Genomic DNA, 26631 nt, shown 5'->3' with positions numbered 1-26631 from the left:
GTGCAGATTATCCTAGGAAATACAAAATGTGGGCTGCAGGGACGAGGGCCTGCCAGCGGTCCTTGCATGGGGCAGGGAACCCTTGGAAGAAGAGAAACAAGGAGCACAGCTAAAAAGGTCCCTGTAAAAGCACTGCTGGGTGGCTTAGCAGGGTCCTGGCCCCTCCCTCTTCTCAGCCCACCTGGTGCCAGGTCTGGCACGTGGCTTGACAAGCCATGCTGGTGGTGCTGGGCAGGGGCTGCGAGGTTGAAACCTGGGGCTTGCCAGAGGCATTGGAAGCAATCCAGTTCCAAGCCCTGAACTGAGGCATTCCCATGAGGGATGGTTATAGGGGCCCTTTTTCAGACTGTTTGCTCCAATAAAGGGGGCAGCAGCACTGTAGATCTTACAGTGAATCCACAGAATCACAGAATCATTCAGGCTGGAAAAGCCCTGCAGGAGCAAGTCCAACCATTCCCCCAGCACCGCCAGGTCCCCCACTAAACCATGTCCCCAAGTGCCACATCCAGCTGCAAACAAACGCTCCTGCCAGACCCCATCTAGGACCCCATTACCCTCTGGGTAAGTGCTGTCCCACGGGCTTCTGCATCACCCGCAGGCTTTGCCCCCCAGGTTCCATGCCACTGACACAAAGGTGACTCTGGAAGGAGCAGAGATGCCAGGACACCCCTCCAGCTGCCTGCCAGCAGCTCATCCTGAGGCTTGACCCGGGGCCAGCTTTTAATCTGCTCGATGCCCTGTTAGTTCCAGATAACGCGAGTCAGGGCTGGGCAGCGATGGAAACACCACGAGGCAGTCAGATGCTGCTCCCTTCTCATCCAGCCAAAGCGGTCCAGCCTCCTTCCCTCGATGGCCAGCTATTCCCCATGGGAAAACCGGGGGTGGGCCATGGGATAAGGGGTTTGGCAAGCTTGGGAGCATCACCTGCTAAAAGGTCTGCTCTGCTCCAAGCTGTTGCTTTGCCTTCCATATGGTGCCAAACCGCCTCCAGCTGGGGAGAGGAGCTCCTCCAGGGCCATGACCTGGCCCTCCCAGCATGTTCAAGAGCAAAAAAATTGCTCTTCAAGGGCAAAAAGTGGCTCTTCAAGGGATCTGCCTGAATCCCAGTGCACACCAGTCTGTAGCCCTTCAATGATTAACCCTTTCCCGGGGGAGCTTTCCCAGACCAAAGCCATTCAACTGGGAATGTGGCAGCACAGTCAAGATGATGTTTAAGCTCAGAAACGTACTTTGCAAAACTTCAATGTAATGCCCCCCTCGGCAGAGCCTCTGTTGCTAGGCAAATCCTGCTCAACCCAGGAGAAACCTGAACATTCCTCTCTTCAAGCACTGTAGGGGATTTCCATGTCAGTTGAGTATTTTCCCCACACTTTCCATAAACCTTATCTAGAACATGAGTCCTGCTCAAAGCACGGGCTGAGCTATCACATCCCTCCTCACTCTCCAAAGCCTTCCTGGAGATACTGCTCAGCATCAGCCAACAAAGATATACTCCAGCCCAAGCATTTTTTCCAGCTAAGAGAGATATTTTCCCAGCCAAGGCAGCTCCTCTACCAAAGGAGTTGGGTATTTTCAGCAATAGTGAGATCTGAAGAGGCTCTGTGAGTTTGCTGGGAAAAGGGACGGGCAACGGTGGCTGCTGTAGGGCAACCCCATGTCCTCCTACCAGCCCACCTTGAGAGCTTTGCCTTGGTGAGCCCCAAGACGATAAAATTAGAGGCATCTCAAGACACCTTTTCGCCCATTTCAGGTGTCCCCTTCCCCAGGGACACACACCGAGTGTGGCCTCTGGTTGTCTTCCAGGCAAAAAGGACAGTTCAACAGGCACAGCCAGTGTTATGTCTCTCGAGGCTTCTTGGAGATGCACCTTGGGGTGACCCAAGGCCTTACCTGGTATTTATCCGGGTCAGCCCCTCCAGCCTGAGCAACAAAGAGCCCGGAGCCATCTTCCAGCTCCATCTCGTCTGGGGAGCGCTCAAACCGGACCCGCTCATGCTCCTCGCAGTCCAAGTAGAGGATGACTTCATCCTCCTCCACGCTGATGGCAAAGCGCGTCCACTGGTTGAGCAAGGTGGGCACGGTGAAGGTGGCTGCCGGATACGAGCTGGGCGAGCCCGGTTCCGTGTAATAGAAGATGATCTGCTGCTTGCCTGCCCGCAGCTCCGAGAGCTTGACGCCCACGTAGATGATGCTCTGCGAGGAGTCTGTGATGGCAAAGAGCACACCGGCCCGGGGGGTGGTGGGCTGGATGTGGAACAGGAGGGAGAAGTCCCGGTAGAAAGGGCTTGGCAGGTGGTACCGGGCCACCTGGCCCGTGTTGGCGTTGGGACCGAAGACATAGCCAGGGTTGTTGTCAGGGCCATAAATTTTGAGGATCTCCTCCGGTGGCGGGTCTCCGATGAGCTCCAGGAGGCTGACCTCGGCACTCAGGTTCTCTGCAGAAAGAAAGGAAGGGGATGGTCACAACCAGCCACGCAAGGATGGTCACTCAACAAGGTGCCTTGGGAGGACACCCCTGGCCACACCTCCCCCAAATGCAGTTCTTCAGTGGCTCCCTCCGCTCTCCCTCCCCAGGGACCGAGATTTTCCTTCAGGCTGTGAGTTGGCCAATGCAGCAACCTTGAGCTGCTCCCATCAGACCATTCAGATGTGACTCCCAAAATGCCACCCAATCCCTGCAGCTGGCCCTCCAACTGCAGTTGGGACACCATAGCATGGTTTAGGTTGGAAGGGACCTTAAAAATCATCTGATTCCAATTCCCCTGCCATAGGCAGGGACACCTTTCACTAGACCAGGTTGCTCAGAGTTCCCTGGATGGGATAAAACCAAAGGGATCTTGTCCACGTTAGGGGGATGTTGCTGGAGCACCAGGATGCTGAACAACCATGGAGCCCTGAGGAAGTGTGCTGCACCCATACCCGCTCTGGGGTCACAGTGACCCCTCACATCATCCCGGAACAGCATCCTAGGGTCACCCCTGCTAGGAATAAATCAGAACCATCCCCTTGCAACACCCTGGGAACGCGGCTCAAGCCAGCATGCCCTGTCAGCTTCCCAGATGCTCTCAATTGGCGGTCGCCTCCTTTCCCAACTCCTACTGAGAATTAGAGAATTAGGGAAGTTCTGCTGGAGACCGTCTCTCCTCCCCGATGCAGCTGAACATCTGGTCAGGGTGAGCTGGCCGTCTGTCCGCCAGCTCCCGTTGTTTTGGCAGCAAGCACATCCTCATCGCCCACACACTGGGTGCTGGATTCCTCCTCTCCTATGTCAACTGCTCGGGGTCAGTGCCAGCTCCATGGGAGTGAACATGCCGGGTGCTTTTTAACCTCTCATTTCCTAGGAGTGAGGAAACCCAACCACCCTGGCTCTGAAACAGCTGAGGGATCTGCACTGGAAATGAAACAAATGCTCAGTGCTGATTTTTGGCCCAATCCTGAGCCAGGAGCAGGAGCTGAGGCAACTCAATGTCCCCAACTCCTTTCCTAGTTTTCATGTGAGTGATGGGGGAATAAGATGTGTATCCTGGAGTATCCTGGGCTGAACCTAGGAGGATCAGCCAGGAACCTCCACCCAGCTCTAGAACTAGGCATTGTCCTCCAGAGCTCTTAAAAAAAAAACCATTAAAAAATAAACTAAAAAAAAATAGAAAGAAGGAATCAGTCCAGCCTTGCCCAGCCTGGAAGGAAAACACATCTCTTGGGATGGTGATGAAAACCTGGGTGCCTCTTCCAAAGCCTGAGGGACATGGAGCATTCCCAGTCTGCCCCTGCTGCCAAGTTCCAATGCCAGTGCCACCTCTGTGACAGGGACCTAGCAGTGGGGACATTAGAAATGCCACCAATTAAAGGTGGGGGCAAATTTTTACTCTGCCAGACCCCAGACCCACTGATCCTCTTCTGAACTCTGAAACTGTTCAGTATCCACCCTGCTCCCCCAAGACCCCAGTTCCTCCCAAGCCTGGCATCCCAAAACTGACCTGACTGGGAGAAAACCTCACTCCCGGTCTTCCACCAGTTCTAGCCCCCTCATCTGCGATCAGGCTTCCACACAGGGCATCCCCAATCTGCTTGGAGGTGAACCTCTGGATCCTGAAGCTTGGCATCCTTTCACTCTCAGATGCGTACAGCCCTACACCAAAAATGATGGGGCGAGCAAGTGGGGTTCCCTCAGACTCAGACTGGCACCCACCCACAAGTCACCCCCTGCTCAGGTCCCCCCACAAGCTTGCTCTAACTGCAAATGCCAGGATGCAGGGATAGAGCTTATCTGGTGTTGGAGGAAGCCAAATTCTCAGCAGCTTTAGGGGAAAAGGAAACCAGAGCTTCCTCCCGGGGATCCACATGGGTGTAAGAGCCAGCGCTGCAATTCCTGCAGCCAGACAAGTCATTGTGTCCCCTCACCAGGGCTCGGGATGACGGGGGACACGCTGAAAGAGGCTTTTGTTAGCAGTGTAATTTTCAACCACGCTCCCCTTGGAGCTCTGGGAGCCTCCCTCCTCTCCAAACACGCCACTTGCCCCCGAGTCTGGAGTGGGAGCTGGGTGCCAGCACTTCCCAAAGCAAAAGGACACACACCCTTTCCCTGAGTGACAGCAGGCAGAGGCCGCATGGGGACTGGGGAGCAGAGGAGCAAGTGGAGACCCCTTCAAATGCCTGCTCCCCTCCAAAAGCCAAGTGTCCCTTCTCATCCACCAAACCTTTCAGGCCATGCCTCCTTTTTCCAAAAGAGATCCAGAGCCCAAATATTGCAGTCCATGATCCTTGTGGCAAACCGGCAGCATCTATCATGGAGCATGGAGAGATGGCAGAAGCTGCAGGTTTGGTTCTGGCAAAGGATGGCTGTGGGGATGTCTCTTGCTGCAGTGATTCTGCCATTGGAAAAGTCCCCGGGATGCTCCAAGCCACCATCCCGCTCCGCCATGACTTTCCTGGCTAGCTTGAGCCAAGGCTGCCAGCATGGCCCTGCACATCCCATCCCAGCTGAGATGCAGGGGACCTCCAGCATGCAGGAGCATCTCAAGTCATTCCATGGGGTGCACCACAGCCCCCACTCATTGCTGACGCTGCCCATCTGAGACACTATGGCACAGTCTTGGATGGGCATGCACCTCCCCTCTGAGCATCCCCATGGTCCCACTGCATCCCCCCAGCAAACAGAGACTCTTTGACACTGAGAGGACCATGTGTGGGACCCTTGTCTGCCACTACCCCCTCCTCTCTCCCCCCTAACCCCCCAATGCCCCTCTGGCTCCTCATTGGCATCTCCCGGCTATCACCCAAGGGCACGGGGCCGGCATGGGAACACAGCCTCTTTCAGAGAATTTGCGGGGGGGAAGGGGAGCTCCTGCTTTCATCCCAATGTGCATTTCTCCAGGCACCAGCCACCTCCCTCGCACCCCACCTCCCTCTTGTCCCTTCACTCCCTTGCCCCAGAGGCACGTCTGGGTCCCCCCGTTTGACACACAGAAAGGTCACAACCACCAAATGACTAAGCTGGAGGTGAAGTAACCTCTCCTGCTTTTCTGAGCAGGCAGGGATCAAACATTAGCCGTCGGGTGAATCATTAACCCCAAAGTAAAGGGCTGCTCCAGGAGGGGGGAGCGTGCCCGCACGGCCACGGGTCACCTTGAAACCTCCTCACCACCATGGTGCTGCGGTTGGGTGGCCACAGGACAGAGGTCTTTCCCCTGCTCCCGCGGGGAGATGCCAGGTCTCCAAGTGTCCCAATCCCAGGATGGACACCCCAAAGCACTGTGGCACTGGGAAACCAGCCCTGAATGCCAGCATGATGTTCTTGGGGAGCATCTCCTGTCCTGACCACTAGGACACTGTGTTTCACCAGGGGTAATGTTCAGCCTTGTGGAGGGAGTCAAAACCTGCTGGTTCTCCAAAAAAGCCAAGGCTGCATGGAAAGCGGTTTTGGACTCAGCAGCATCCCATGGGGACAAGGCAGCAGCATCCCTCAGCGCCTGGGGGCAGTTTTGGGAGGGGAGACACAACACAAGGATGTCACCCAGCCACGTTACCTGCAGAAGCATTAATAAAGACACAAGAATACCCTTCATCCTCCTCAGGGAGAGCATCGCAAGGCAGAGGCAGGCGCCCACCAGCCAAGTGAGTCCAACACAGGTCTCTGACGGCCTCGCAGAAGCCCTGGCACGGTGGGGGGGTTACGGGGACTGAGGCACTACACCCGGGGAGCAGCAGCAAGCAGAGGAACCACTCCAGGTAGCGATGGCACCGCGATTCAAGCAGCCCCTCCCACTCATGCAAAGCCGCCCGAATTTCCTCCTCGCTGCTGTGGCGGAGGTAATTTGGCAATCGGACATGGCTGGTGCCCAGTACGCTGCAGAAGGGCAGGTGGGTTGGGATGGGCAGGCAATGGCTGGCAGCTGGCATCAGTCCAGGAAAGAAGGATGGGAGCCCCACGCCATTACTACCGTAGAGCCGTGCAGTGGCAGTTAGTAAATTGAACTCAAGAGGACTGGAGTTATCAGGAGGATTCACACCATTATCCACCCTCTGGTTAGGCAAGGGGGAGCTCTGGCTCCTGTTCGTGCTGGTCAGGGCCAGCCCCCGGTGGCCAGTGCCGTGCCATAGGTTCGGTGATGCTTCACGGTGGTGATGGGGAGGTTGTGCCACGGGGTCCTGGAATGGCACTGCCTGCTTATGGGTACTGTCACCTGGTGAGAAAGGAAAAGGGGCACTACCTGGCTGGGGACCTCCTGGTCTCTGCAAGGACATCCATGTCTCCATTGCTGTGGGGGTCCCTGTCCCCAGGAGCTCCGAGTTCTCGATGGTCCCTGTCCTCAGGAGCTGTGGGTCCTCAGTGCTCCCCAGGACCTGTGGGTCCTCAGTGGTCACTGTCCTCAGGAGCTGTGGGTTCTCGGTGTTCCTCATCCCCAGGAGCTCTAGGTCCTCAGTGGTCCCTATCCCCAGGAGCTGCAGATTCTCGGCGGTCCCTGTCCCCAGGAGCTGTGGGTCTTCAGTGGTCCTCATCCCCAGGAACTGTGGGTCCTTGGTGGTCCATGTCCCCAGGAGCTGTGGGTCCTTGGTATTCCTAATCCCCAGGACCTGTGGGTGCTTGGTGGTCCCTGCCCTCAAGAGCTGCAGATCCTTGTTGCTCCCTGCCCCGAGGACCTGCAGGTCCCCAGTGGCCCCTGTTCCCAGGAGCTGTGGGTCCTTTGTATTTCCCATCTCCAAGAGCTGTGGGGACTCAGTGGTACCTAACTCCAAAAGCTGCTGGTCCTTGGTGGTCCCCATCCTCAGGAGTTGCAGGTCCTCAGTCGTCCCTGACCCCAGGAGCTGTGGGGACTTGGTGGTACCCAACCCCAGGAGCTGTGGGTCTTCAGTGGTCCCTGACCCCAGGAGCTGCATGTCCTTGGTGGTCCCCATTCCAGGCAGCTGTGGGTCTTCAGTGGAGCTGCCGGCCACATCCTGCCCAGGGGCAGGTGAGGTGCTGTGAGGAGGAGCGATGCTGGGCTGTGCCATGCTCTCCATCAGCCCTGTGACATTCCTGTTCCACTGCTCTGTGGTTTTGGCTGCGGTCCCCTCACCCGTAGGCAGTGCTGTACCAGGATCTGGCTCCTGCTGCTGTGGGGTGGTGACATTCCTCACCATCTCATCACCCCTCCCTGGGGACAGGCTGGGAGCAGGAGCTGCCGCTGAGGGTAGTGGCTCTGAGGCTGGGATTCCCTTGCTGGGTGCTGCTGGGCTTCCAGTGGTCTTCGTGCTGTCCCAAATCCAGTCCAGGAATTGCGTTTCGGAGGAGGAGAAGCAGCTAGCCAGGAGGAGTAGAAACCCCAAGGAAGGTTGGGCCATTGGAAAGGGAAAAGGAGCTCTGTTGCCTCCAAGAGCAAAATGGAGGAAGGAAAGGAGGGAAAAGAGGCAGGAGTTTTGCCCCAGCCAGACTCCCGGAGCACTCACATCGCTTTCTCCTCCCAAGCTCCAGCACTCGACCTTTCAAACCGGAGCGGAGCAGTGGGAGGAGTGGCCCCGCCGCCGCCGGCCTCGCTAAACCCTCCTCTCCCCAGCGCCAACCTCCCACTCCCGGCACAGCCCCTCCGGGACTCCGCCGCCTGGCTGGGGACCCACCTGAGTCCCCCAAAACCTCTGGGAGCCAAGCCAGCCTTCAGACGCACCCTACTAGCTGTTCCAGCAGCTGCTGCCAGCTGTTTAACTCCTTCCTGCCCAGAAAATCCTAAATCCTCTCTCTCTGCTTGGGTGGCTCTGGTTAAATCGACAGCTGTACCTGGTGGGGTCATGCATGGACGTGGCCCCCATGGATGCCACCAGTTTCGGTGGGACACCCTGCTCCAGGGCTCGGGAAAAGGTTATAACTTCAGAGCAAAACAGAACGAGGAAGGAAAAAAAAAGCCAGAAAACATTTCCAATATTTCCACTGGCCGGAAACACAACGAGTCCCAAAAGTCAAGTGTTTAAAGCCTCTTTCCTGTCTCAGTTACAGGGCCAGGACCCCCCAGGTGCCGTCGCAGGACAGCAAAGGGGGGCACTTGCAACCCCCCCACAACAGGCATCACACGCCAGACACGTCTCAAAGCCAGGTCTGAGCAATCACAAGTTTTCCAATCACAAGTTTTCTTGGAGCCCGGGACACAAATCCCTCCAGGCAGCACTGGGACTCTCCCACACCCCCAAAAATTTAATTGTTCTTCACCTCAGCTGAAAAAAATTCCCCCCGAATACACTCATCCAGCCTGTTTTGCCACATCAGCATTGTCCTGCTCTGGTGACAATGCCCCCTGTTCCTGGGGATCACTGAGCCCCTGGTCCCCTGCAGAGATGGAGCACACCCACACTGCCGTGGTGACACTGGGCAAGTCACCTTCAAGGCTCAAAAAGTGTCCCTGAGAAGGGATGTTGATGGGGAGGTGACAAATTTGGCTCTCCTTGGCCCCATGACCGGGAAAGTCACAGTCTGCCGCAACACGGTCCTACAGTGTAGAGCTCTCCTGTTGCTCTGGTTTAAAAACATCCAGGAAAATCACCGAAACCGATGTTCAGATGTCCATTTTGCTTTACACAACATTTCCCACACTGCCTTTTAAGCAAAACGGGTGAGATTTCCCCTTAAAATGGGAGCTGGATGCTGTTGCCAACAGCCTGCCCCATGACTGATGCTGTTAGGGGCGCCTGTTGCGGAACAGCCCACCACTGATCCACATGGAACGCAGTTTTGTCTGTATGTCAGTTTCCACATGCCCCCCCCCCCGAAGCTCCTGTGCTCCCATCAACCTGAAGAGAGAAGCCAGGCATCTGCCAACCCTCCCTGGCATGTTCGGACAGGACCCTGCTGCGCCCGGCTCTGCCACCCTGGGGCCAGGGCGCGGTGGCATAGCATGGTATGGGACCCCCCCCACTCTTGTGTCCTTGGCACACCCAAGAGGGGTATGAATGGCTACTGCTCCTCTCCCACTTGGTGGGATGGAAAAGCTTGGTGTTCCCACAGGCTCTTCCCAAAACTGGGGGGGGGGGAGGGGGGGATAAGTAGGGTGACAGCCAGCAGCAGGGATGTGATCCAAGCCCCCCAGAGCTGCCTCCTGGAGCCAGTGGGGAGCATCATGCGCCCCGATGAGCTGCCTCATCTCAGCCGGGAGGATTTCGGCAGCAGCACCATGCTGGGGTACCTCGAGCGTGTGCAGATGGCCAGCCAGAAAAATTCCCATTTCTCCCTTTTTTTGGGATTAGGCAGCTCATGATAGTGGAGTGGAACAGCAATCCCGTGAGGTGCCCTCGTTAAGTCAATGATCTTCGTTTCACTGCACACCTCCATGTCGGCAGGTCCCAGGGGAGGAGCCAGGGCTGGGGCATCCCAAAATAAGGGACTTGGGATTTCCAAAATGGGCACTTAAGAGGGGGGGCTGGTGCCACAGGTGGCACTAGAGCGTCTGGACCCAGCGCACCCAGCTCCACCACTGACCAAGCAGCCAGGCACTCGGAATGTGCCAGCTGGTGAAATATTTTGGAGAAGTATTTCCCCAAGGAGAAGTCATGGCAGCTGGTTTGCAGGGAAAAGAGCAGGGAAAAGCCCTTGTTTTAGCCTCCTCCAGGCTGAAGGCTCCTAAGAAGCACTTTGCACACTCCACAGGATGCTGCTGCCAGTACGTCATAACCTTGAACTTCTTTAAAAGCAAATTTGGATCCTCATTCTGGTCCCAGTTCCCTCCCAAACAGACTGGCTGCATCTTCCCAAGGCTGTGAAGCATCTGGTGGTGCAGCACAGCCCATCTCGAAAAGGAGGATTAGGTTGCCCTGAGGCACTGAGGGCTTGGTCCTGTCCCAGGAGAACAGAGAGGGAGAAAAAGAGGGGGGAAAATGGGAAAAGAAAGGAAAATGGTGGGGGGAAAGTGTGGAGAGGGGAGGAAAAAAGAGATTAGGGGAAGTGCGGAAAAAGAGAGTTGGAAGAAGAGAAGGGAAAAATGAGGTGGAGGAGAGAGTTGGGAGAAAGGAGAAAAGAGGAAAAAAGAGATTGGAGAAGGAAAAAATGAGAGGGGGAAAGGAGAGAGAAAAGAGGGGAGAAAGGAGAAAATAGGAAAAACAAGAGGAGGAGGAAGGGAGGGGAAGAGAGGGGAAACGAGAGGGAGACAAGGAGAGAGAGGAGAAAAGGGGAAGGGGAAGAGAAATGAAAAGAGAGGGAAACAAAACGATAAAGAGAGGAAAAAAGTAGGGAAAGAGAAAAAAAGAGAGGAGAAAAAAAAAGAGGAAAAAAGAGCCTGTCATGCAGATTTCAGACCTGCAGCATCCCATCCATGGTTAAAGAACACTGATGATATTCTCTAGGGGCCAAAGTGGGGGCCAAGTGAGCAGGTTTCAAGCGACCCCGGCAGCTTGGGGTGGCTCCCTGCAGGATTTTGGGAGTGGACAGGGACCCTGCCCCAGCCCAGCTCAAAAATTCCCCCCTCCACAGCCCGAGGACTCCCCAGCAAGAGTTGGGTGGGCAGAGATGGACAGATTGATAGACAGGCAGATGAACTAGTGGATGGACAGACAGACGGACAGCAGAGGGAGCCTCAGGCCGAGTAGTGCGCAGGAGGTCCTCGGGACATCCCACTTTCTGGACCCATCGCGGCCCCATACCGGTGGCCATCTGGGCCACCAGCCCAGAGCTCACTGAGGTCTGGGCAGAGAGCGCAGGTGAGGGGTTGTCATCTGCAGCCTCCTTCCTCCCGCTGCTCAAACCTCTGGGGAGGGCCTCACAAACCACGGGGGGACCCCAGGTTCAGATCCTGAGCCCCAAAAGATGAAGTGCAGCTGCAGAAAGAGTTTTAATGCCAAGAGATTGAGCCACAGAGGGTAAGACACCCCCCAGGGAAGGAAACCTTGACACCAGCACAACCTTGACAGCGGTACAGCTGGAAGGAAGGAAGGAAAAACAGAAGGGGAAGGAAAGAGGAAAGGAAGGGAAAGGAAGGGAAGAAAACTGAGAGCAGCACAGCCAGGATGCTGGAGGTGGGAGCGCTCGTGCACTGAGCAGAAAAATTCAGGGACTGTCAGCAGCAGATGGCATCTATAAATCCCAATGACATTTGGGATTTTAATCCATTCTCCATCTAAAAACCCAGACAGCAGTTAAAAGGCCCTCATCGAGACGCATGCTGAGGATGTTGCCACATCCCAAGCCACTGACCTCCCAGCCCTTGGAGAGAGGCAGCAGGACCCAGCCCATGGACGGGCGCTCAGCCAGGGAAAGGCGAAGGCAGGGGATAAGGATGCACGGGGCCAAGCAGGCAGGAGTGACAGCACCACCACAGCCCCAGAATTGACACAGGTGCCGGTTTGCCAGGACTTGCCCTCGGGCCAGCATTTCCCCCCACAGCCTCTAGCTGTGCAACACCAGGGAGCCCCCGGGACAGCAGCATTCCTAAACATTTACTCACAGAGAGCCAGAAACATCCTCCCGGCAAATTCCTCGATAAGATAAACCATGAAAATGTCACGACTGCCTAGGGGAGCCATCAAATAACCCCGGGGGAAAGCACGGTGGCCGTGCCCAGACCTTACCAGGTCCTCCTCCTGCTCCCAAACTGAGCAGAGCTAGATGAGGCACAGCCAGGAGATGCTGCTGCCCCTCTCTGCCCCATCAGCATGAACAGGACAAGGCAGCAGAGAACTGGGGCTGGGGTGCCTTTGTCCCTTTTGAGATGCCCTAGGGGGAATGGATGGTGGAGAGGGGCCATCAATGTCCGGGCACAGCAGAATCCAAGGGAGGTCTTTAAAGGTGCAAGGAGGTCTTTAAAACACAAGGTGAGTTTGGGGTGACCTGTATCCCCCAGTCCCACCAGTGTCCCTCCCATCCTCCCTCCACAGGGGCCAAGGTCTCTGCTTCCCATCACTTGCCTCCCTCCGGGGGCCAACGACAGCCCCCAGATGGAGATAAGGTTCTAAGGTTTGGGAGGTGAGGGAAGGAATGCGACCCCCCCCATCATCCTCCTCCTCCACGTTAATAAATCACCTTGCAGACTAATTGCTCCTCGGAGGGGGGAAGACTCACCTCCTCACCCCCCACCAAGGTCCTGGCTCAGCCTGGGAGATACTCCTGAGAAGCCCCAAATTTCAATCGCATTCCTGGCATTTTTGCCTCAGCATGAAGCCAAAGGGGCTCGCCTGGTGACCACCCTCAGGGCAGGCATGGGAGTCTACACCAGTTAATGGAGGGGGGATCAGCTGCTGTCTCCATGAGGGACAGGCAGGACATCTCCACCCCCAGGCCTCCTGGGAATACAGGGAGACCAGGGCACTCAGCATCCTGGCTCGCAGGCAGATGCTGTGTGGCAGGACGAGGGGAGATGAGGGATAGGACAGAGGATTTATGATCCACGTCAATGCCATCCCTACCTGAAAATCAGAGAAGGACAAGGCACTCAGGTAGCATACATGTCCCTAGAGCTCAAACAAAGCCTTCCAAGCCAATGAGGCCCCTCAGCCTTGCTGATTCTCTTAACTGGATATTAAACCTCCAATGTCACAGAGCAACAGACACTGTCAGCAAGTAATCCCGCGCCAACTTTGAAGCCTGCACGACAAAAACTGGGAGTTGCCCATTCCCAGCTGTTTTCCAGGACTTCAGAACTGAAGAAAATACCAACACAGCTTAAAAAACCGAATTCACCAAAGTACAGAAGAGCTACCAAATGACAGCGTACCTCAAGCTACAACAGAGCGGTACAGCCTTCATCCTGTGGAACAGCATCCGTCCTGCATCTGCCACCAGCCAGGGATGCTGGGTGCCAGCTGGTCCATGCTGCTGCAGGAGGCAACTGCCACAGCTTGTGGATGCTTCACAGAGCCTCAACTTGGATTTACAGCAAGGGAAACCACTCAGCAGGTCATTAACCTCACCCTCAGCACAGCATGCAGCAAACAAAATCCAAGCTGGTTGCTGAGGGGCCAGGTGGTGAGAAAGGCTATTTTGTTAGGGAATGGACAGGAAAAGAGGGATCCGGGAGGGGGTTTTGGTTTTGGATTTCAGCTCGTCCAACCAGCCTGGGTCTTGTCAGTGCTGCCCTCCTGCAGCGCAGGCGACTTTGTTTAGCTTGGAGCCTCTGGAAGCCCCCGGCTGTGCTCGTAATAAGACTCCGTGTCTGCTCCATGGTCCTTCCACATCTTTGCACTCCTCAGACAATAGTTTGCCTGTGCTGCTGACTTTGGCAGCATTTCTAAAGCGTTGGCTCCTTCCAAAGTTTCCTCTGCGCCAGGCAAACGAGTTTGGCCATCCTGCTTTGTCGTCACATCCCATTGCATCCCATCCCAGGGCTGTCTGTGGGGCACTGCGTTTCACACCAGACCTTTTGATCCCTCAAACTGGGGAATCAAGGGGGTGAGATGCCCAGCAGGCCCTTTAGGGGTGGATGTTGGGGTCATTAGCAGCCTGGATGAGGGGCCACTTAAACAGAGAAAGCCTCACCCAGCCCTTGAACTCCTCAGCATGTCCCAACATTAAAGGGAAAAATAAATCAGTTGAACACCTGGGAATTAAGATGAGCGATGACAACCTAATGTCAGCCAAGGCTGTAATCCCCCTCTCCCTATCATGTCTCCATGGACAGAGCAAGTATTTAAGCAGGAAAATTTAGATCTTTTGAGGAATTCCATGCACCACTGGAGATGGATACTAAACGGGTCAAACAGGTTGGTGATACTTTGCTGCTCCATGCAAGTGCTGGGGAAAGCCAACAGGACCCGGATGATGCCAGAAAACACATCATCCCTTTCCAACCAACAACCAGAGCCATCATTTGACCAAATTTTTCCCTTTTTTTACAAGTCACTCCGTCTTAAAGCAAAATACAACATCAGTAAATAGCTCTAATGCACTGGAGTTCACCACCTGACAGATGTCAAGAACAAGGAGGGGTGTAAATTGGGCTCCTGCTTGCATGAAGAAGGAGATTCCAGAACAGTTTGCCCCCTCCTGAGTGAAGGGATGATGCCACAGTCAGGCACCATCCCAGGCATCAGCATCCCAAAGCAAAGCTGGCCAGCCCACAGGCACAATGCCACGGGCCAAGGACATGCATGCGGAACAGCACCACAGAGATGGATCCCCATAAGCTGTTTTCTGGGATGATAAGGGTTAAAAAAAAAACCCAAACCACACAGAAAAGCCCAGCAGGAATGCCTGAAGGGGAGGATTAGAGAGAATAGGGCCATTTCTCAGCAAAGACTATGGCAACATAAATAGAAAAGTAACATTACGCTCAAGACAGGGGCCCTTTCCCTTTGCTCCTGCCCTACAATGCCACTATTGTTTTGCTGACAACTGGTAATTATCCCAAGCTGCACACACTGGTATTCCCACCCTTTAACCGGGAGGGATTTTGCTGCCGCCGACCCTCTGACACCAGCAAAAATTCACATACCAGAGGGTTCAAAGGGGGGGCGGGCTGGAAAGGCTGGGTGAGCCTCACCCGGCATCATTCACAGGATCCCAGAGTGGCTGGGGTTGGAAGAGACCTCTGGGGATCATCAAATACAACATTCCCCCCCACTAAAGCAGGTTCACCTAGAGCAAGTTGCACAGGATCATGTCCAAGTGGGTTTTGAGTCTCTTCAGAGAGGGAGACCTTAGAGCCCCTTCCAGTGCCCAAAGTGGCTCCAAGAGAGCTGGAGAGGGACTTTGGACAAGGGCCTGCAGTGCCTGGACAAGGTGGAATGGCTTCCCACTGCCAGAGGGCAGGGTTAGACAGGATATTGGGAAGACGTTCTTCCCTGTGAGGGTAGTGAGGCCCTGGTACAGGTTGCTCAGAGAAGCTGTGGCTGCCCCATCCCTGGAAGTGTCCAAGGCCAGGTTGGACAGGGCTTGGAGCAACCTGGGCTAGTGGAAAGTGTCCCTGCCTATGGCAGAGGGTGGAACGAGACAGGCTTTAAGGTGCCTTCCAACCCAAACCATTCTGTGATTCAACGATCTTGTGTGATTTGGGATGGTTTTGTTCCTGATGACCACAACTGGAGTTCAAGGTGCCCCCAAAAGCAGGGGGGTCTTTCCCCCCATCCCCAGTGAGGTGACACCCATCACCATCCCAGATGAAAAAATATTCACCTCTCAAATATCCAAGTCCAAGCAGTGAATCCTTTCTGGAAAAAGAAAATAAAAAATCCTAGAGGCAGGGTTTTCTTTCCTTCCTTAAAAGCTCTGGGGACCCTGAACCCCCAGGATGAAACCCTGCAGGCAGCTGCTGTCCTACTGCAAGAAGATGGGGAAGAGTCAAATCCATCATTTCTTATTTATGGGATAGAGGAGTCACAATCCCAACATTCCCTGCCTAACAGGAGGCCAGCCTGGTGCCGGCCCCAGCTCAGATAACGTGATAAAAAACCCTGGAAATGCCTCAAGATGGATTAAAACATTCCCATGGTCAAAATGTAAATGCTTTTTTGCCTTTGCAGGCTGGTGCATGACCCAGAAAGCCCAGAGAAATGGCAAAAAGTGCCATTTTTTTTTCCTGCCACGGGCTGCAGCAGCACAGCCAAGGTTAGAGCAAGGCAGAGGACACACACAGCTGACAAAGGACCCAGCTATGAGCACCACAAGTAGCTGCCCTGGGGTGGTTTTTTTGTATTTTATTTTCTTCTGCATTTTAATTACATGATAGCAGAAGCTTCTTCCTAACGGGAAAGCTGGAAACCAGTTTTTCCTGCAGCAAAGCCAATTCCACAAATGCTATCAGTGACCTGTGAAGATGAAAAAAAAAAAGCCCCATAAATCAGCAGAGCAACATCTTCCCTTCCTTGCAGCGTCACCGGCCTATTTCACTGGGCTGGGATGTTATTTATTGTTGTTTTAAGCACCCAAGAGAAAAGAAAAGGCTCCTAAAACCCCACTTAACCCATCCCAGCTGCAGGGAAAAAAAATCCCACATAGGCAGGAGCTATGCTACGGGACTCAAGGCAAGCTTCAGCCTGTCTCCACAGCTCCCAACTGGGATTCGAGGGAATGAAACCCCCCATTCTCCCAACCCCGGAGCCTCGCCAGCTCCTCGCCTAATTAAAGCATGTGGCCGCTTGCAGGGTGGAAAGCCGGAGCACCGAGGCTCCAGTGCCTCCAGACTGAACCCTACCACTGGACCAGCACCATGCCTTGAAGGATGCTGGAGCCTGGATGAGCTTCTGGGGTTGTATTGGGAACCAGCCAGTTCCAGCTCCTCTCCGTCAGAGAGGCAAAGTTTAAACTCAGATTTTGCTCTTCAAACCACTTTTGGTTTCTTTGCACCTCACATTCGGGGATATCAGAGCTCAGCGGGATGGGGGGAATAACAAGGATGGGACGAAAGTTTGCACGACTCGTGGGAGAAACGCTGGCTGGCCACTACGCAAGGAAAAGAGGGCAGGAGAAAGCCCGGAAAGGGGCCACTGGGAAAGCAGAGGAAAGGCTTAAAAAGATTAAAACAGGACAATGTTATCAGGCAGCTACTCCATGGCCCTGTGCCATGGATGCAGGGGGCTCTGACTGCCGGCTCCGGATGCATGGTACCCACTGAAGAAACACCCATCAGATGTCTGAGTGCTGAACTCTGGCCCCAGCTGCACCTCTGAACCCAGACACGGGCGGTGAAGCACCACCAGTAACACCTGGGAGCAAACTGGGGTCAATCAAGAGATTGAGCAGCAACTGTCAGACACAAAGATTAAATAGCAAAACAAAGGAAATGGGAAATATTTTTGCTCCCGACCAAAGCAGACAGGTTTTCACTGGTGTTCCTGCCACTGCAGTTCGCCCCGAGGCCAGAGGGATGCCAGGGGTTAATAGCTATCCCTGCACAGTGATTGTGCCAGCCGGAGTGGTGGGATGTCTTGGGAGACCTGAGCATTGGGATGCAGGGGATGTTCTGGGAGACCCATTTCCACCATGAGAGTCAGATTTACAGTGATACAGGCTGTCCCAAGGTCCCGGTGTGGTCGCGGTGAAGCTGGTGCATCCAGGTGGGCTGGGCCTGGCCGTGGAGCACCCCACCCCAGTGTGATCCCCATACCAGGCCTGGAGTCCATCTTGGGGCAGAGATGCTTCACCACCAGCCCACCCATCCCTGGGATGGATGCAGACCAGGTAAAACATCCATCAGCCTGTTTTATCACCCGTATCCTAAATTCCCCTGCCGCTGGACTGACGTTAACCACCAGGAGCTGCTGGCACAGCCTGGGGCAGGCGCGGGGAGCGGGACCAGGAGCCCGGCCCACCTCTCCCTGATGCCTGGCCATGCGGAGCGACACACATCCGGACCACCGGCCTGGGATGGAGCGGGATCCAGCCAATGTCCGCTGTACACCACAGCGTTAATCCTGTTGCTAGGACACCCACGGGCGAAGAAATACAACACTTGTCGGATTAGCGTCTAGACGAGCTGACCTTTCCCTACGCTGGTGAGTGAGGTGGGACCGCACAAAAATCAGGCCCCCGTTGGCTAAAAGGAGGGGTTCTGTTTTCTGTTGTTGTTTTGGTGTTTGTTTTTTTTTTTCCCAAGATGGGAGCCAAGGAGGGAGGGACATCACTGTCACTGAAAGAGTCATTTCACTACCTGCTGCCAGAGAGGGATGTGCAGGAGACCAACCTGGGGCTTGCAACCTGCTGCCAAGCCTGGGCTTTGCCCAGCAACTCGGCTGACAAAAGAGCCTTTCATGAGAGGGGGCGATGTCAACTCTGCAATTAGCAGGGGAAAAGAAAAAAGAGCCGAAAGAAGATTATTACCTCCAGCAGTTGCCTCTGGGGGCCCCTCTCCAATGGTTTCCTTAACTCTTTCAGCTGAGCCCAAGGAGAAGGTGGGAAAGGAGCCACCAACATCAGCAGTGGCTGGCTGGATCCAGGGTGGCACCTCAGCCTCGCAGGATGCCATGAGGAGGCCCATTCCCTTGGGTGTCCTGGGACCCAGAGGGAAGCAGGACCACCACCCTGTTGCATCCCAGCTGGGAGGGAACCATGATATCTCCATCCAGCCCAGCGCCGTGAGAGTCCCGGCAGGATCATACGCTGACCTCAGCAATCACATCCTCGCTCAAGCCATCGTGACAGAGAGCCCAGCCCAGCTCAGCCCAGCCCCCTGGGTCTCACACAGGATGGGGGATGCCAGGACTCCCCCACACCCTCCACCTTCATGGCCTGACATCTCCACCTCCCCACCAAAAAGATGCAATCACTTGTTAAAATAAAAACCCACATGCTTTTATCAGATGGTGTCCTGGTTACCCCTCCAGGCATCTTGTCCCCCAAGGAAATCCAGGAAAAGGTCACCTGAGTGAGAGCGGCTCGCCCTGACGGTGCCACTATCCCCTATCCCAAGTCATCCCTGCAAAAAGCAATCTGGAGAGCAAATCCCTGACCTGGCCTCCAGCCTCCAGAGCCTTTGATATGCAAAAGACTAGCTTGAGCACAGGGTGGAAACACCTAGGGACAGCTCACCTGTCTGCCAGGAGATGATGCTCTGTAAGCACTGCTTTCCAGGCTTCCAGGTGAAGTGGCACTGAGGTACCTGTTCCTGAGGAGCCAGACAAGGCTTCCCCACATCCCAAAGATGCCCCTGAGGGCTGGAGCACTGTGCTTCTCTCCGTGCAGAGATTTAACAGCAAGCTCCAGGTACAGAGGTCCCCTGAGCAGCTGCAGAAGTAACAACTGGTTAATCGAATCCTGCATGAAGTCTGAGCTATCTGGTCCAGTGGAAGGTGTCCTTCCCATGATAGGGGGTTGGAACGAGATGAGCTTTGAGGTCCCTTCCAACTCAAACAATTTTATGAATCCACAGTAAAAGCCAAAAATCACATGTGTGTTGCTGCCACACGCCTCTCTCCATCCACAATGCCAGTGGCTTGGACTTTCTCCCACTCCCCGATATTCACGGGGATTTAACTGAAATCATTGCAGGTTTCCTCTCCACCACCTCCCACCCATCAGAGCGCCCCTGAGTCCCAGTTCTCAGCAGGACAGGGCACATCAAACCCTTCTGCTGTCTGGGGAGATGCCAGCACCAGCAGGAGGGTACCACAAGGAGTTCTAGAACTCTGTGTCCCCCACAGGTCCTGGGTCTGGGCAAGCCCATTCCCTTGAAGGGACAGTAACTATTGTCACCCTATCCTGGGAATGGTTTTAGGAGTGGGGTAGAGGTCCTAGGGTGTTTCCCCAGGAGGGAGAAGGGAGATGACCCCATGCTGGGGTTTGGCGAGGACCCTCGGGAGTGATGGCCCCCCCCAGACCAGGCTAACCGAGAGTGTTCATCACCAAGTGAGTCCAGGATCTCTATCCACACCCAGCAGGAGCTGAGAGTTCCCCAGGATAGGGGTCCTGGCCCCTCTGAAAAGCATTTTGGGACCACAGGGGAAGGACTAAGCTGCAAAGGTGCCTTCCTACCATGCCACAAGGGAGCACCGCCAGCTTATCTGGGGTTATCAAAAAGGTGCTGTTTATCCAAAAGTCAACAATCTCCAACTCAATTAAGTTACAGACTAACAAAGTGGGTGGGAGAGAATAAATTTGTTTGATTATAGTGTTTCCCAGAGGGAAGGCAGGTGGCTAACTTAGGAATTATAAACTCAGAGATAGCTTCAAGAGCCATTAGGCTGTCGGAGATTTATGCCAGTGGGAAGAGCATGGATGATGATGCTGGATTCCAGTGCCCTGGCTCCTATTCCCACCCCAGGCTGTTCGAGTAGCCTCCCACAACCTGGGGACAGGGTCAGAGGAACAGCCAGATCTTCCAGTCCCTTGGGGAGGAGGAAACCAGCAGACTGAGTTTGGGAATAAAATAAAAGTACAATAAAATCCATTAACGACCAATTTCCATCTTAGAAAAGGCGATGCCAAAAAAAAGCAATAAAAATTCCAAAAAGCAACCTTTTTAAGTGGAAACTAGCAGAAACGGGATGTTCCGGACCAGATGTTGCTTGCTGAGAAAGCCCCCAGCGCAGGGAATGCTCCTGCCAAACAGCACTGCCGGCCAAAGCCAGGAGCACAGCAAGTCTCTGGAGCCTTGTCCTTGGAGCAGGCCCATCCAACAGCCCTGTGGGGTGCTGGTATCCTGCTCCTCTCCCAGCACTTTTTTAGGATGTTCCCACCTTTGAGTTGATGGGAACCACTCCTTCACCCCCGACGGGTTTATTAACCACACTCATACTTCAAGGACTCCAAATCCATATTAAGGCAATGCCGGAGCCCTCATTAGCTGTACACATTTCCAAACCATTTTCTAACCCTGTTCAGCTCCTTGTGTTTCAATTATATATTTGGCAACAAGCTCTCCAGATTAATCAAGTTTGATACTAAAAGCCAAAAAGCCACACACGTGCTGCTACCGCATTCCTTTCTCCATCCACGAAGTTGGGGACTTGCTCCCACTCCCCAGCATTTAAGCAGATTTTGTACCAGCTGAAATAACTGCAAGTTTCTTCTGCACCACCTTCCTCCCATGAGTGTCTCCCCTGAGCCCCAGCTCTCAGCAGGTCAGGGCAGATCCTCCCGAGGGCCCTCCACACACATCAGTACCCAAGGGATGAGGAATGTGGCTGGAGGACAGGAAAGTCAGTGAGGGCATCCCACAGCTAGCAGAGAAGAGTCCAACCAGTGGATGGGGTGAGGTGGAGCCCATCTGTTGCAGAAGATCACAGACTGGTTTGGGCTGAAAAGGGACCTTAAAACCCATCTCATTCCACCCCCTGCCATGGTAGGGACACCTTCCACTAGCCCAGGTTGCTCCAAGTCCCATCCAGCCTGGCTTTGGACACTTCCAGGGACGAGGCAGTCACAGCTTCTCTGGGCAACCTGTGCCAGTGTCACATCACCCCCACAGAGAAGAATTTCTTCCTCATATATGCTGCCTCCAGGCTGCACACGCAGTCAGAGAAATGCACAGGACACTCTTGGAAAGGATTCCTCTCCAATGCTTTCCCAAATGTCATCAGATACACCAGAAGATCATTAAAATGTTTTATTAATCCTATACCTCTGGGCTGCTGATATACATCAATACTTAATCCCAGATGTCTCCTTCAGTGCTTTGAACTCTCCACTGAAACGCCAGAATTAATTCTTTTCCTGGTAAACTATCACACTTTGGAAGAGACACAGCGCACTTGCTGGGATTGTTATTCCAGGGCTTAGAGCATCATCTCTAACAGTCACCATGGCCCAGAGCAGTGCAGGAGAGAAGCTGGTGTCTCTGTCACAGAATGGTTCAAGTTGGAAGGGACCTTAAACCTCATTGTGTTCCACTCCCCTGCCACGGTCAGGGACACCTTCCACTATCCCAGGTTGCTCCAAACCCCACCCAACCTGGCCTTGCACACTTCTAGGGATGGGGCAGTCACAGCTTCTCTGGGCAACCTATGCCAGGGCCTCACCACACTCACAGGGAAGAATTCCTTCCTAATATCCCATCTAACCCTCCTCCCTTCAGTGTGAAGCTATTCTCCCTTGTCCTGTCACTCCAGGCCCATGTAAAAAAATGTCCCTCTCCCTCCTTTTTATAAGAGGATGCAGCCTTGGCTCAGTCCTCACCCCCCACTCCACATGCTCCTGCCTCCTTAAAAAGAAGCAGTGACATCCCCCCACTAGAGCAGAGCCTGTTTCCCAGCAGCACATTTATCTGGTCAGGGATTTTTTAAGCCACGCGATGACGTCCGAAGCAGGATTGCAAAATGTTTTCTCCAAGGGCTTGGATTTGCTATTTAGCAGCACCCAAATTGTGTCGCCATAAACACTGGAAGAAGAGGTTAGTCCAGCTGCAGGCCAAAATAAATAGGGAGCAATGTCATCAAGAGTCTGCTATTCAGAGCCAAAAAAACCCACTTCTCCAGAATCTGGGAGTGTATGGGCAGGATTTTCCACTGGCCACAGGGAAAAGCAGCTCAGCTCTCCATCCCTTTACGGACATGTACCTGTGAGGAGGGAGGTCCCAGGCACTCACAGACACACAGGGCCAGAAGACACGACATGGAAATCTAAAATCAAGTCAGAGCTCCGGGAGAATGGAGGTTGTGGATGGACCAAGTCCAGGTACAGAGCTGGAAAAATACTGGGAAAATTAGGATTAGGACATGAAAAGGTTGCATGCACCAAGGCAAGCAAACTCCTGTCTGGGAGGGCAGCCACTCTGCAGGAATACTTAGTCTCTTTTTAAAACCAGTTTCCAGCCCAAAAGTGCCATCCAAGCAGGGCCACTTCATTTCTGTTGCCACCTCCTCAGGACAGGCAGGAGGGATGGGAGCCACCTGCCAGAAAATGATGGACTGGGAGCCCAGAGGTGCTGCAGGACCATGTCCACAGCCTTGGCTCCTTCCAGCTGCTGGAAGCTCAGGGCAGCTCCCCCTCCCCAGCAGCTCCCACAGCACAGAGCTTCGGCAGAGATAAGGCTTTGCAAACATAAGTCCTGCCAGCTGATAAGGAGATGAAGAGCCTGCGGAGCTTCTGGAGCACAGCATCCTCCTCAGAGCATGGCATCCTCCACAGTTCCTCCAGCCCATCCTGGGAGCCTCGGCAATCAAACGATGCTGTCGGACCTGAGAGGTGCCAACCATTCCCAAACCAAACCTGTGATGCCGAGTGCTGCCTGTAGCCATTTTCCACAGCCCTTCCCCTAGTCTTTCAAAGGGATTCCTAAAATAACCAGTTAGGAAAGCTCTGATCCACCTGTCAAAACACCCCAGGGACCAATGGCAGAGCCCTTGTGTCCCAGGCTGTAAATCGCTGAAGGCACATGTTTGTGAGGAATCCCAGCCATCAGGACCCAGGACCCACGACCAATTGGAGATGAAAATAAAATCAGGAATGAGTCTCTCCACTGGCAGCAAGTGGCTTCAGCACCTGCTGTCTATAACAGAGGGAAGAGGCACTTTGAATTCCCAGGTGCTGCCTTGCTCCTTCAGCAGCAGCAGCAGAGCTGGATGTACTTGCTCATCCCAGCCCCAAACTGGTGCACAGAAAGTCGGTGCAAGAGAAGATCATAGAATCATTACTCTTGGAAAAGACCCACAAGATCACTGAATCCAACCATTAACCCAGCACAGCCAGTTGCACCACTAAACCATATCAATGAGAGCCACATCTACACATTTTCTGAACGCTTCCAGGAATTGTTATTCCATCACTTCCCTGGGCAGCCTGTTCCAGTGCTTGGCCGCTTCCATCACCAGACTGGGGAGGCCTGGCCAGCTTTGTAAACCCCCACTGTTGGGGATCCCCCATCTCCAGGGCCTTGGCATTGGATTGCCTCGCTTGGGAATGGGGTTTCCCCCAGTGTCTGACCCAGCCTATGCACGAGGGATACCCACAGCAGACAGACTCTGTGATTTCTCCCACCTTCTCCAGACTGGACCCACGGCAGCATCCCTGCAGCATCCTCATGGCTACATGCCCTTCCTGAGGAATCCCAGAGATCCACTGATAAGAGGCAAGCCCAGCCTGGAGCAGCTAAGCCCCCAAATTTGAAAGGCAGGGAGATAAACAGAAAGCTTATCTCCATGCCAGGAAGGCCTTAGGAGCAAACATTCCCCAGGAGCCATCACAAAGGCAGGCTGGAAGAACAGGCCCTGCAGTCCTTGGACATTGAACCAAGGGAAGGGGAAAAAAAAAAAAAGAAAAGAAAGGAAAAAAGCCACACCAACCCGCTGAATTCCTCTAAAACTCGATCCACAGCCTGCCTTTGGAAGACAGCCAAGTCAGCTGGGTGAAACGGGCACCTCCCTGCCAGCGGTGACCGGCGCCGGCCACACTCCCCCTCACCCCCCCCCCCATGCTCAAATGCCATGTGAAACCTCCTGTCCCCCAGCGTGGCTGCTCAAAGGTGGGGGGATGCACCTTCAGCTCAGCAAAGGGTCCTGACCAGCCCTGAGCACCCAAGGGAGCAAGGATGCTGATGGAGAAGGGGTGGGAAGGGCAAGGATAACTCTGGGTAACCACTATTAAAAACCAGCTCCTGGCCCTCCAGCTCAGCTCAGCCGCACTGGACAGTCTCCAGGGACCTAAAATAGCCAATTCAGGATTTCACATGGGAACAATGTTCCCATCTCTGCAGATCTCCAAGGGGAGCTTTGTTCCCGTGGTTCCCGGGGAGGCAATCCATGCCACCAAAAGCAGCATCATAAATCTAGCCTGGGGCACTTGGAGAGCTTCCCCCAGTATTCCCGGACATGCTCTGGCAGTGCTGGGCATCCTCGTTGCCCCAGACAGCCTCTTTCCCTCCACAACATGACCCAGCTGCCCACGGAGCAGTGCCAGATCTGTTCTTAGAAGACACAAACCCTTGGTCCAGTAAATAATCCACTGACTTCACGGCCGACTTCCAGCTCGCCTCCACCTGGGGACACCACTAACCAACACACTGTGCCAGCCTGTGGTGACACAAAGGGACACAAGTGATGCCTCTTAACACAATGGCACAAGCCAAAGACAACCAGACCATTACCCTGGAGAAAACCCACTCTCTCCCGCTTTTTGGATTGCTTGCAGCTCAGCTGCTTTGGCAAGCGGGGTTCCTGGGATACAAGTGGGGCAGCTCCTTGTTTCAGCCATGGCTGCTCCCGTCTCCGGGCACTGGGCACTCATCCAGACACCGGCTGCGAGGAGAGGAGGGCTTTCATCCCGCCTGGCAGCCGGGAGGAAGCTTCCCTGGCAGGGCGGTAAAGTTCACCAGAAAAACAGGCAGTGGGAGAACCGGCTCGTGTGCCTTGTGGGGAAAGAAGGGCTGGAAAGCTGAGTCAGCACTGAATTCCCCTCTCCCGGGGCACCAGCAGCTTGCGAGGTGGGATGTTTCATGGTTTCAGGGAGCCCCGAAGGGAGGGAAAAGCCCGGAGTGGTATGAGAGGTGTTGCATCCCCAGGGCACACACTCGCGGCTTCCGGCCACTCACAGCACTTTCAAGGACAGGCAGCCACAAGGAGGACTTGTGGAGAAACCGCTAACACATGGAGCACGGCCACTTTGGGGCAACGCCATCTCATCTATCTCACAGCCAGCATGGACCAGATAAATCACTCTCATTCCAGGGAACTGCAGCCAGGGATTTCCCCCAGCATCCTTCGCCGCAGATGGGATGGGGCACACGGAATCCCCACGTTCAGCAACCACGAGGCCGTTGAAGGGGTGCGTGCGGGGATCATTCCCAGCGTTGGGAACCAGGACTGAGCGCAGCATTTGGCCCGAGGGGAGACTCCACTCCCCATTCCTGCTGAGGAGCGCATCCCAGGGGATAGGGGCTTCAGGACAGCGAGGGGCCGTGGGACCCCGGGCATAGCGACAGGGACCCCCCTCCCCAGCATCCCGCAGCATCCCGCGCACGTTACCCGGCTCCTGGGAAGTGGCGGGGACCAGCAGGACAAAGAGCCCGAGCAGCAGCCGCGGCGGGGGGCACCTGCGGGGAGGGAAGGGGAGAGAGAGGTTACCCACACTCCCGCCGAATCCGGGGCGCCCCCCGACTTACAGCACCACCCTGGGGTCCCCCCACGGTTACACCGGGGACCCCAAGGCCCAGAGGCTGCAGGGTCCTGCCCCCCTCCTCTCCCGGGGTTCCCGCGCTGCCGGCACCCCCCGCCCCGGCGGCTCCAGGGTCCTGGTGCCCACCTTCCCCGGTGTCCCGACGGTACCGACCCCTCTGGCGTCTCCTCACGGTTACACCGAGGACCCCCCGCCCCGGCGGCTCCAGGGTCCTGGTGCCCCCCCTCCACGGCGGCTCCGGGGTTCCCGCACTACCTGTGCCCCGCCCCGCGGCTCCAGGATCCCAGGGTCTCCCAGACCCGGCGCCTCCAGGGTCCCAGTGTCCCCCTGCCCCCGTGCCTCCAGGGTCCTGGTGCCCCCCCCGCCTATCCCCGACATCTGCAGGGTCCCGGTGCCCCCCGCGCAGTCCCCGGCCCCGCGGCTCACCCTGGGCGCATGGTGCCCGCTCGGTGCCGGCAGCGCGGCTCGGCTCCGCTCCGCTCGACGCGCCGGGACTCGGCACGGCCCGGGGGGCGGGGAGGGAGGGGAGGGGCGGGAGGGGCGGCCCGCCCCGGGCGAGTGAGCCGGGGCCGGGGCTCAACCCGCCCCCAGCCCCCGATCGCGAGGTTTGAACGGTCTCTGGTCTCCTGCAGCAGGGAGGGGGTCGGGGACACCCCCCGGGGATTGGTGTGCTGGAGGGGCACAGCTCGGCTCCCCGAGGAGCA

The 26631-nt window shown here is 55.3% G+C and overlaps 1 protein-coding gene across 7 annotated transcripts in view; it reads right to left on the bottom strand.

Annotated features, from left to right (window-relative positions):
- Window positions 1–26431, bottom strand: part of COL18A1 (collagen type XVIII alpha 1 chain) — a 37827-nt gene extending 11396 nt beyond the window's left edge. For 3 of the 7 annotated variants that reach the window (XR_007904478.1, XM_051787153.1, XM_051787154.1), the window contains exons 1-2: window positions 6027–7958; window positions 1891–2435 (exon numbers count right to left, since the gene is read on the bottom strand). Coding sequence is in view for 6 of the 7 variants with exons in the window: in XM_051787153.1 (XP_051643113.1) it covers window positions 1891–2435; window positions 6027–7821 (2340 nt within the window). In the remaining variant the exon portion in view is untranslated. Of the gene's footprint in view, window positions 1–1890; window positions 2436–6026; window positions 7959–25776; window positions 25845–26353 lie in introns of those variants that run through there. The other 4 variants (XM_051787155.1, XM_051787156.1, XM_051787157.1 and 1 more) reach the window with 3 other exon arrangements.
- Between the last annotated feature and the right edge of the window lie 200 nt (window positions 26432–26631).

Source organism: Manacus candei, unplaced genomic scaffold, assembly GCF_025592945.1.
Source record: "Manacus candei isolate 608988 ecotype Guabito, Panama unplaced genomic scaffold, ASM2559294v1 h1tg000023l, whole genome shotgun sequence".
In the NCBI taxonomy this organism is placed as follows: domain Eukaryota; kingdom Metazoa; phylum Chordata; class Aves; order Passeriformes; family Pipridae; genus Manacus; species Manacus candei.
Note: the sequence above shows the minus strand (reverse complement) of the source record. Positions and strands in the feature narration are given on the sequence as shown.